Source organism: Mobula birostris, chromosome 6 (assembly GCF_030028105.1).
Source record: "Mobula birostris isolate sMobBir1 chromosome 6, sMobBir1.hap1, whole genome shotgun sequence".
Lineage (NCBI taxonomy): Eukaryota > Metazoa > Chordata > Chondrichthyes > Myliobatiformes > Myliobatidae > Mobula > Mobula birostris.
In genome coordinates, this window is record NC_092375.1 from 93,045,702 (window position 1) to 93,057,684 (window position 11,983).

The 11,983-nt window shown below is 43.7% G+C and overlaps 1 protein-coding gene across 1 annotated transcript in view; it reads left to right on the forward strand.

Moving 5' to 3' along the window:
* grk1a (G protein-coupled receptor kinase 1 a) overlaps positions 1–8,660 on the forward strand; it is a 61,154-nt gene extending 52,494 nt beyond the window's left edge. The window contains exons 6-7 of the mRNA XM_072262347.1: positions 2,214–2,415; positions 8,365–8,660. Of these exons, the coding sequence (XP_072118448.1) occupies positions 2,214–2,415; positions 8,365–8,660 (498 nt within the window). The remainder of the gene's footprint in view (positions 1–2,213; positions 2,416–8,364) is intronic.
* Positions 8,661–11,983: the final 3,323 nt, after the last annotated feature.

Genomic DNA, 11,983 nt, shown 5'->3' on the forward strand with positions numbered 1-11,983 from the left:
AGTTACTGGCAAACTACCAGACAGCTGGCTCGCATGGGCCTTCAGTACCCTGGGGCTGATACCGTCCAGTCTAGCAGCCTTACCTTGATGTAGTCTCTCCAATATCTCTCATCCTGACCCGCAGTCACAGTCAGGCGGGGGAAGATGGTTATCCCCATGGAGACAGGAAACTCAAAAGCTGGGGAGCTCGGAACCGAAGCACTCACCAGAGGGGAGAGAGGGGTGGAGGGAGAAGCCTTCGGGGGCGGGGGGGTGGGTGGTTTGGGCAAGTGGGGGAGGGGACAGCAGAAAGTCCCATGCTGAACCTGTTGAAAAACAAGTTCATTTTATTGGGCCTATCCAGGCAGTCCCCGATCTTCCTTTCCTTAACCTTGAAGCCAGTGATCTGCTTCATGCCCGACCACACGTCCTTTATGCTCTTCTGCTGGAGCTTGTACTCTAGCTTCCTGTAGGAGTCTTTGTACTCCCCCAGCCCTACCCTCAGTTCACTCTGTACTCGCCTCAGTACTTGTCTTTCTCCAGACCTGAAAATTTTCTTCTTCATATTCAAAAGTTCTTCCAGGTCACTGATGATCCAGGGCTTGTTGTTGGGAAGCAGTGTACAGTTCTGGCTGGCAAGATGGTGTTCTCACAGAATTTGACATTGTCTGTGATACAGTCAGTCATTTGGTTAATGTCCTCCCTGTGTGGCTCACATAACACATCCCAGTCTGTCCTCTCAAAGCATTCCTGCAGTGCCTCGTTAACAACCTGAGTCCACCTCCTTACAATCTTACACTCACAACACGCTGGGGGAACTCAGCAGGTCGGGCAGCATCCGTGGAAACGATGAGTCAACGTTTCGGGCCGGAACCCTTCGTCAGGACTAAAGATGGAAGGGGCAGAGGCCCTATAAAGGTGGTGGGGGGTAGGGCTCCTTTTTTTGCATGAGGAACAGACACACAGACTATCTCTGATCTCTATCCACAGAGTAAGTACTCATCTTCTCCAGATATTCTGGAGGAACTGGATAACTAATCCAATGGTGCAGATACTGTACTCTGTAATAGTGATCATTTATTGGGTGAGGTTAGACAAGCATTCTTCAACCACTGCTACTTCAATTGGATTCGGGTCGCTCCACTGTAGTTCAGAGGAGTGAACTGTGCTGCCCTCCAGTGGTTGGCAGGTAGAAGACAAACTGATTGCAGATTCCGGCAACATTCACAGACTCAGGGTTTTGTATGCCTGTATTTTACTGCTGTCATATATGTGTTTTATGTGCCTTGTGTTGTGCATGACTGTTGGTGCTGGGTTTTGGAGGAACACTGTCTTGTTTGACTGTATTCATGGGTATTTGAGAATGGCTGACTGAATTAAACTTGATGGGTGTGGGGAGAAGACAGGCAGACTTGTGGTTGTTAACAAAGTGGCTTTGGTTTATGATGGGAGCAGGAACAGAGAACTGAGAACTATGATTGGTAAGTCTTTGAAGATATTAGGGATGATATGAAGCAAGTTGAGCTGGAGTGTCACATCGTGCCCATGGTTGCACTGGATGCTGTGTATAGTTCTGAGCAGTACGTCATTACCAAGGGGCTTAGACTCTGGGGAGGCAGACATGACTTGTCAGAATATATCAGTGACGAGTGCCTTCAGTTTTGAGGGGGTGGTGGGGAGGCAGGGGTTACTTCCCTTAAAACAGATTCTGATATGCCTAAAATAGTGAATATTTTTGAGGGAATTAACAAGGAGTGGCAGAATCAGTGTGGCTGGCAGAGCTAGTGCCACACATCCTCACCCCAGCACTGACTGTATGGAGCCTGCACACTCTCCCTCTGACCATGTCTGTTCCCCAGTGCAGTTCAGCTTCTTTCCACACCCTAACGTGAAGACTGGCCCCTGTCGTTGCCTGTAGTGTGTGGCTGAGTGGTGGGAACTGGGGGGGGGGGGCGGTTGATGGGTGTGTGGGGAAAATTAGGATTGGAGTAAAATTGAAATGGTGTTACGGGTTCAATGGCTGAAGGGTCTGTTTCTTTGATGTGTGAATTACTGACTTTAAGTGCTGTAACCAGGGGTTTCTTCCTTGGAGGAAGAAGCCCTCTATAATATTGCTCTAAAAAGGGCCAGCACTGCAGTATAGGCTGAATACCCCTCCCACCGCCTGTTCCACCTCTATCTGGGATTCCTCTTCAGAGACTCAACACTGACTGTTTGCCCACTTCTGCCACCAGGTTGAGAACAAAGAGCTGAAGCGACGGATTCTCAACGACCCGGTCACCTACTCCGAGAAGTTCAGCGAATCCTGCAAGCTGTTCTGTGAGGCTCTGCTGGAAAAAGATCCCGAGAAACGTGTTGGGTTCAGGAACGACTGCTGTGATGAATTAAAGGCTCATGGCTTTTTCAAGGATATTAACTGGAGAAAGCTTGAAGCTGGTAAAGTATAAAAATAGACTTTTTAAAAATGCAAGTTAAGTCTGATTTATATTTTTGAAAGAACCTACATTATTAAAAGGAAATTGCTTGTGTGATGTGGATGTTACTGCTATTTACTGGTCTCCCTATTGCTCCTGGATAAACTTTGGTCACAGAGGCTGTATGTTGCAGTTGTACAAGCGATAGTTGAGGCTGTGTTTGGAATATTATAGCCTCTCTGCTATAAGTAAGATGCTGTTAAACTGGAAAGAGTGCAGGAGTTACAAGGATTTTGTCAAGACTCAAAGGATTGAGCTATGCCGAGAAGTTGAGCAGTTAAGTTAATATTCCTATTGCAGAGTAGGAGACCGAAGGGTTCTCTTACAGAGGTATTTGAAACTCTGAGGTGCATAGGAATGGTGTTTCTGCACTCTTTTTGCCAGAGTCAGGGAATCAAGAACCAGAGGGGAGAGATTTAATACGAGTGTGAGGGGCAGCTTTTTCACCCGGGGGTGGTCTGTATATGAAATGAGCTACCAGAAGGGGTTGAACCAAGTACAATAACAATATTTACAAGGATACTTGGATAGATTCATGGAGAGGAAAGAAAGGGAAATGGGCCAAACATGGACTAACTAGGAATGGAATCTCGGTCGGTATGGACTGGTTTGGCCGGACGGGCTGCTTGCATGCTGTGTGAATCCACGGCTTTACAGCACAGACCTTCACGTTCGAGCCTGGAGCCTTGGTAAGGTTAAGGCTTGCAGAACCTTTGACCATTTGACAGTTTCATTGTTACAACTGTCGCATACCCCGTGACGGGTTAAAGAATCAGCAGAAATAGAAAACACTTTGGAGTCCAGTATTACTATTAACTAAGACATCCGTTAGTCTTGCGAGACCATGGATCTGCGCCTGGAAAGTCTTCACTCTCCAGGGCGCAGGCCTGGGCAAGGTTGTATGGAAGACCAGCAGTTGCTCATGCTGCAAGTCTTCCCCCCTCCACGACACCAATGTTGTCCAAGGGAAGGGCATTAGGACCCGTACAGCTTGGCACCAGTGTCATCACAGAGCAATGTGTGATTAAGTGTCTTGCTCAAGGACACAACACATTCCCTTGGCTGGGGCTCGAACTCACGACCTTCAGGTAGCTAGTCCAATGCCTTAACCACTTGGCCACGTGTCCAGACTACTACTATTAACTAATATTATTTATCAGTAACTACGCAATACAGTAATTTAAATGCAGATAAATCAAACAGGTTAGCAGTGATTATATATAAGTAAGTGTGGAATATATAGGAAAACCAACCTTCTTCCTGTCTAGGGGTAAATAGATAGTCTTATAACAATGAGTAAAGTTCAGTTCAGTTTGTGGTACTGAGTTGAGTAATGATGGAGAGAGAGAGAGAGATTTAAGTCTTCAGGTAAGCTGAAGCCGTCAATCTTCCCGTTGTCCTCCGAAATCCTGTAGAAGTCACTGACTGGGACTTCAACAAAGGGGACTGTTCCTCTGTGGTGGAATCATCAACCCAGGGAAGGTTAGACACATAGACAATTCCCCACCAGTCAATACCTTTTCTCACTGCAAGAGCCACTGATCGATCCGCCTGATCAATCCTCCAAAAACCCGCTTTTTCTGTGGGCACAACAAAGCTCACTCAGTGTCCAAAAACATGTGCCAGAGGTCTATCATCTGGCCTCCTATTTATCTCACCGTACTGAGTACCAACTGTCATTCAAGTAACTCTCCCATCTCTGTCTGCACTAGTAGTCCTTGGGAAGTATAAACACACTCCAGAGAAACTATAACATCCATTGTCCATCAAATAATGCTGCCCTCGGTCACCATAGCGACTTATGAGCTGCTCAGTGCCCTCTTTCTCCAGCTCAGCAGAAATCCAAAAGTTAGTCTTCGTCTCTCTCTCTCACTCTCTCTCTATCTCTCTCTCTCTCTCTCTCTCTCTTTCTTTCTCTCTCCCTTTTCAAAACAAGATGATGGTGTTAAATACCCCCCTCTCTCTCTTTTCAAAAGCACAGTTCATAGGGGTAATTCCGGACCCCGTCACACAACCAAAATTTGCTTCTCTTTTCTGATATTACTGAATTAGTGGAAGTGTTAGCTTCATTGTAGAGGGATAGATATTTATGTCTGTGAGTCAAAAGACTACTTTCTGTGTCTCACAGAGTGCAAGTCAAGCTTATTATCATGTGCACAAGAATGATGGGAACACAAGTACAATGACAAAGGTGTTTGTCACAGCTAGGGTCAGACAACACGTGGAATAGAAGTCGGCTATACATGTTTATTGTGTTTCTTCTTTAATTGTTCTTTTAAAGATTTCTTTGGAATATGCTTTGTGATAATTTTCTTTTGAATTTTTTTTTTCTGTAATAGTTGCTCTGTGCAGGGAGTGTTCTTGCTACACACAAGAAATGCTTCTATCGAAAACAGTCTCGGCCTAAAACATCTTCCATAGATGCTGCCTGGCCTGCTGCATTCCACCAGCATTTTGTGTGTGTTGCTTGAATTTCCAGCATCTGCAGATTTGCTGGTGTTTGAGTGTTCTTGCAAATGGTTTCCTGCAGTGTTGGGCTGGAATGGCAGGAGGATCTCTGTCCGATCTGAAATGAGTGCAGGACCACTGGCTGCCCCATCAGGTTCATTGTGAGGGGTACGAGCACCGGACTCTGTGTCTGCTCACTGTTTGGCTGTTCACCTGTGTGCAAAATGCATGTGTGCTTCTGGCCAAAGAGTGACCGCAGGCTTCAGTCATGTGTGTACATCTGTCTGCATGTACGGTATGTGCTCGTGGGCATGACTGGGTGTGTACGTTGTGTGGTGGCCACTTTATTCGGTCAAGGAGTGGAATCCGCTGTGCCCTTCTGCTGCTATAGTTCACCCACTGCAAGGTTTGGCATGCTGTGCATTCAGAAGAGCTCTTCCACACACCACCATTGTAACATGTTGTAACTGAACCAGTCTGACCACTGTTACTACCAAGGCATTTTCAGCACACAACTGCCGCTCACTGGATGTTTTTTTTTGGTTTTCACACCTATCTCTGTAGCCTTTAGAGACTGTTGAGCTTGAAAATCCCAGCAGGTCAGCAGTTTCTGAGATACTCAAACCACCCCGTCTGGCACCAACAATCATTCCATAGTCAAAGTCACTGAGATCACATTTGTTCCCAATTCTGGTGTTTGGTCTAAACAACAACTTAACCTCTTGACCATGCCTGCATGCTTTTATGCACTGAGTTGCTGCCACATGATTGACTGATTAGATATTTGTATTAATGTACAGGTGAACAGGTGTACCTACTAGTGCCATAAAGTTCTACCATTCTATGAGAAGTTAAAGCTCAGGAGAACATTCACCTCCTGGTGCCAATATTCTTTCCTGTATTCTCAATATCATTAAAAGATCTTTATAAATTAATTATTTTCAAATAAGAACATTAGAAACAGGAGCAGGACCCTTTCTGGCCTGCTTCGTCTATCATTAAAATCACTGTTGATCTTCTACCTTGAAAGTATTTTCCAGAAAGATCCCATATCATATTCCATACATTTGCAGAGATCTATTAATGTCTCTTTTGAATGAACACAATGACTGAAGGGGTAGCAAATTGAACAGGTTCAGAAGTCCCTAAGAGAATAAATTTTCCTCATCTCTGTTTGAAATGACCCACTGTTCTCAAATAATGTCCTCTGGTCCTAGGTTCCTCAGGCTGGGAAAACATTATCTAAAGTCTCAAGCCCTTTATAAGTTTTCTAAGTTTCTATGAGATCTCCTTTCATCCCTCGAGATTGTAGAAAATACTCTCTCAATCTACTTGATCTTTTCTGTGGGAGATCTACAGTCGCTAGAACCCATCCACTGAACCCTTGCTGCCCTCTCTCTACGACATGGAAGGAGACCAGACCTGTGCACAATACTCTGTATGATCTCACCAGTGCCCCATACAATACCTTCCTTCTGTATTCAAACCCTCTTGTCCTGAAGGTTAACATTACATTTGTCCTCCCCATCTTCTCCTTTCCTTCAGTGACTTGTCTACACACACATCTAACAGACCTTGTAGAATCCTTGGTCTCTGTGGGCAATGTGTGCTTTCAACATCTGCAGTTTATTTTCTCTGAGCCTCTTAAGGATTACTTCAGTTTATGAACATTAGCACTCCCCGATCTCTCACCATTGAACAGATGCTCCACGTTTCTGTTATGTATACCAGTATGGATAACTTCATATTTTCCACACCATATTCTATCTGCCAGGTCCTCACCAACTCACTCAACTGTCCAAGTCTCCATATTCAAGTCTTCTTTACGCACTCCTTGTACTCAGCATTCAAACTAGTTTGTTATCATCAGCCAACTTAGAAATATGACATTTCATCTCCACAGTAAACAGAAAATAAGGTTTGTAACTTTGTATCTGTTCACTGATACAAAAATGTAAACTTTTCTGGAAAGGAATGAAAAAAAATCATTTTTCAGTATCTATCAGTCAAGACGTTAAGTTCAAGAGTTGAGGTATTATGTTGTAGCTTCATGGAAGTCTGGTTAGGCTGCATCTGGAGTATTTCATTCAGTCTGGTCACCCCGTTTTAGGAAGTATACAGAGGCCTTCGAGGAGCAGGGGAGGAGATTATCAGGTTGTTTCTTGCATTAGACAGCATATTCCTATAAAGACAAGATGGACAAACTTGGGTAGTTTTCTTGGAAGCGCAGAGGTTGGGAGGGCCACCTGTTAGAAGTTTAGAAAGTGATGAGAGATTTGGATAGAGTGACAGTCAGTATCTATATCCCAGAGCTAAACTGTTAAATAGTAGAGGGCATGCATTTAAAGTGGGAGGGGGACGTTCATAGGAAATGTGTCAGGCAAGTATTTTACACAAAGTATGGTGGGTGCCTGGACTTTCCTGCAGGGGCAATGAGAGAAGCAAATACAATCCAGGCATTTATGAGGCTCTTATACATGATTTGGCAGAGAATGGAGGGATATGGACCATGTGCATCCAGAAGGGAGTTGTTTAATTAGGCACCATTAGCTTGATTAGTTCAGTGTAACATTGTAGGGCAAAAGGTCTGTTCCTGTGTTGTACTATGCTGTGTTCCATGACTATATTCTCTGTTCTATCTCTGTAAAATGTCTGAGAGCAACTCACACAGGTATTTTTTTGGAGTGAACCCAAATGACCTTCCTGAGTGAGTAACATTGTTTCCTTTGGTGAGGTTGTCAAAAGCAGGAGCAGTGGGTTCAGACATTGGCGAAAGGCCCTTGCTCTCTTGGTCATCCCTGGTTGTAATATGTGGGAGACAGAATCAAAATTGGATCGAAAAATTGGCACGACATTCAGTGACCTCCTGTACCTAATAAAGTGGCCATTAAGTGTATGTTGGAGGTCTTCTGCTGCTGCAGCCCACCCACTTCAATGTGTTGTGTGTTCAGAGATGGTGATCTGTACACCACTGTTGTAATGTGTGATTATTTGAGTTACTGTTGCCTTCCTGCCAGCTTGAGCCAGTCTGGCCGTTCTCCTCCCACTTTTCTCATAAACAAGGCATTTTTTCCCGACAGAACTACTGCTCATTGGATTTTTTTCATGTTTCTTGCACCATTCTCTGTAAAATTGAGAGACTGTTGTGCTTGAAAATCCCAGATGATCAGCGGTGTTTTAGCTACTCAAACTACCCCATCTAGCACCATTCCACATTTCTTCCACATTCTGATGTTTGGTCTGAACAACAACTGAGCCCCTTGACCATGTCTGCATGCTGTTATGCGTTGAGTTTCTGCCACATGATTTGCTGATTAGATATTTGCACCAACGTTTAGATGTGCCTAACATAGTGACCATGAGTGCATGACAATGGAACTCTTTCTCACAACAGCACAAGAGTGGCTGCCAAAAAGATAGTATTTTTCTAAAATGACAAGGGTGTTTCTATGTTCCTCTCCAGGTATACTCCCACCTCCTTTCATTCCTGACTCCAGAACAGTGTATGCAAAGGATATCCAAGACGTGGGTACCTTCTCTACTGTGAAAGGAGTCACCCTCGAAGATTCAGACAAGGAGTTTTTTGATGAGTTTGCAACAGGAAACATCTCCATTCCATGGCAAGAGGAGATGATTGAGACTGGCATCTTTGTAGAGCTTAATGTTTGGGGTCCCAATGGAGGCTTGCCGAACGACCTAAGGGGAGAATCATTTCTGGAGATCCCTCCCTCCAGGTCGGGGATGTGCACTGTCGCTTGAAGAAGCAAATTCCTAGGGTTGGGTTTCTGTGCTTTGAGGAGTAGTGTGGCCGAGACATCTAGATCAATTCAGAAGAGGTCCTTTGAAAATTCAGATGTACAGTTTAAAGAAACATCGTGTATCTGACCTACTGTAGCACTGTAGTGAAGTTGTTTGCTTGTTACACTATAAAACTGTCAAACCCCAGTTCTGGTCCAAGAGAACTGGGAGATGCTTGGTCTAGCCACTTCGAAGGCTCTGTTCAGCGGATTTCCACTTTCTCACTCAAATCCCCACTCTTCTACCAGCTGTTCCAAGACCTTGTCCCCTCCATCCTTCCAAATTGGTGACCGAGTGGACCTGAGGTGGATTGTTTGGTCTGGTGACGAGCTTGAGCCTAGGGCATATCCCTTGACCCTGGTCCTTTCCAACCTCATGCCTTTGGCCTCTGCCCTGGCTCCTAGCCCATCCCACCCCCTGAAGTTATGGATTGATCTGATTGAGGTATTTCAGATGGTGAAAGAGCTTGATCTGAAGGAAAATGAGAGGAATTGTTAGTCATAGACTGTCTGGAATAAGGTGACACAATGGCAGGTTAGTTCCGGAGGTACTTCACATAAAGAGAAATAACCAAAACAGCTTCACTACGATGGCCAAGATTTGTTGGTCTCTCTTGTCCTCTTGTCACTGACCTTCAGGGCAGAGAAAAAGGTGTAAAAGACTCTGTGTGTGTGTGTGTGTGTGTGTGTGTGTGTGTGTGTGTGTGTGTGTGTGTGTGTGTGCGAGAGAGAGAGAGCGAGGAGTGAAAGAGAGATTGAGAAAGACATAGAAAATGTGAAGGAGAACCAGCACGTATGAGACAAATCAAAAGCAAAAGCAGCAGGCGATAGAGGCAGAAAATGTGTCAGAGTGAACACGTGGTATCAGGCAATTAGGCCCTTGATGCAAGTCTGCACCATCAACCACTATTTCCATAAATCCCACTTTAATCCCCCATTTTATTCTTGCCATAATCTCATCAACTCCCCAGATTCTATCTTTCATTGCACGATGGGGGCAAATTACAGTGGCCAATCAACCCTCTAACCTGCACCTCTTTGAGACGTGGGAGGAAACGGGAGTTTTCGGGGAAACCCCTACTCTCACAGGAAGAACATGCAAACTCCACGCAGACAGCACTCAAGGTGGGAATCGGATCCAGATTTCTGAAACTGTGAGGAAACAGTCCTACCAGCTGTGTCACTGTGTTTCCTTCAAAAAGCAGAAAGTGCATGAGGCAAAGGGAGAGTGTGAGAGACGTTTTCCTTGTGTAAAAGAGAGGGTTAGTGAGGGGCAGACAGATAGAGATTGAAGAATTGAGTGACAGAGCGAGGAGACACAGAAAAAGAGGACAGAAGGTGAAACGAAAATACTTGCATCAGTTTGGCGTCTTTCACAAGCAAAGTTCAAAGTACATTTATTATCAAAGTGTGAGATTCCTCTTCCCACAGATAGCCATGAAACGAAGGGATGCCATGGAACCCGTTCAAAGAAAACATCAAAACCCCAACATGCAAGAAAGGACCAATTGCACAAAAGGCAAAAAAAAAAGATTAAATAACTCACAGAATAATAAACATCAAACTGCCGAGTCCTTGAAACAGTCGAGGAACATTCAGTTCAGTTCAGTTTAGCGCTGTGTTGTTCATTGAGTGCAGGCTGCAGAGCCAGTCTATCCCCATCAAAATCGCACAAAATAGCAATAAAAATGGAGTAACCAGAAACCAGAAACACATATAACATGAGCTGCAGAGTCCTCTAAGAACAAGTCCAGTCCACAGACTGCGCCAGTCAAACCCAAGACTCCTGTCCTTCCTCTGCATCAGCGAGTGAGAGGGAGAGAGATCCATCAAACGCAAGCAGATGGCACTGAAAAACTGCTCACCTTCCGCTGTCGTCCTCATTGATCTCAATCTTGCTCAACACTTTAATCGGCGAGTTGGGCGAGAATTGGAGCCAATCATGGGCTTGCTCTCTGCCATAAGGCTGCACTCTCTGTTCCCAATCACACCGACTTTCCCCAGAGACAGCAAAAGCATCAGATCGCTAAAACACTTTATTAAAATGTAAATCACACATAGATTAGGAGTAGACGTATATTTAAAGAAGAAAGAGAAGAAGTAGTTTTGTGATTTGTCCGTGGCATTCGCCGTTAGTTGCTGGCGCCATCTTGCTGATCATACCCACTGGACATACCCAAAATATATTCAGCTAACGCTTTACTCTGAAAGTATAGACACCTTTGTAATATTGGAAGTGTGGCAGCAAACTTTAGTACAATAAACTGCCACAAAAGGAAACATGGTTATAACCTGAACATCTGTTTCCAGTGAATGTAAAGCAGATACATATTGGCAAATTGTTGTGTATTTAATATATCAGTAATATTGTAAATATATTCTTTGATTTTGATCTTTCAATAATTCCTTTTGGTTATATGTACGAAATACATGAATTGCATACTTCATCATGACGCTACCACATCATACGTGTGCGTCTCGCTTAAAGTAAAAATGAAATTAGACTCACATTTCAGACTTCTGACTTTTCCTTTCAATTAGTTTAATGTTTTGGAGTTACAAAATATAAGAGTGGTAATGAGGAAGTTTTAAATGAACCTGAGACAATTGCTTATCTGTTGAGGTACAGCAAGACGTTTGAGTAAAAAAAAAACACAACGAGAAACAGTCGAGTAAAAAATCAGCTCAGCATATTGTTTCTTCGGGAACAGACAGACACAGTTGAGTAAAAAAAAGGCAGAAATGCAAGAATTCACAGTTTTATAAACACTGAGTACTTGGTTATAATAATCATAAAAATAAGGCAGAAGTGGCTGACTACATTGGAAAGATTGACATGTTTGATTACACTACAGATAACTGGATATATTAGATAGAAGCCTATTGAACAATAGCCAATGAGAAACAAGTACCAGTTTTGCTAAGTGCATTGGGTTTAAAGGAATATAGTTTGCTTTGAAGTTTAACTGCTCCAATCAAACCAGCCAAAATGAGCTTTGCTAATATCATGAAAGTAATGCAGGAACATTTAGAACTGAAACCATTGTTGATTGCAGAATGCTGTATGCTTCATAAGTGGAATCAAAAGGAAGGGGGATTCATTTCACTGTACATGGCTGAGTTGAAGAGATTATCTGAGTATTTTCAGTTTGGTAATGGGCTTAGTGATACACTGAGAGATTAGTGGAACCTTACAAGAAAACATTCAAAAACAGCTCCTAACTGAAAACTAACTACATTTAAAAGCAACACACACACAAAATGATAGAGGAACTCAGTAGGTCA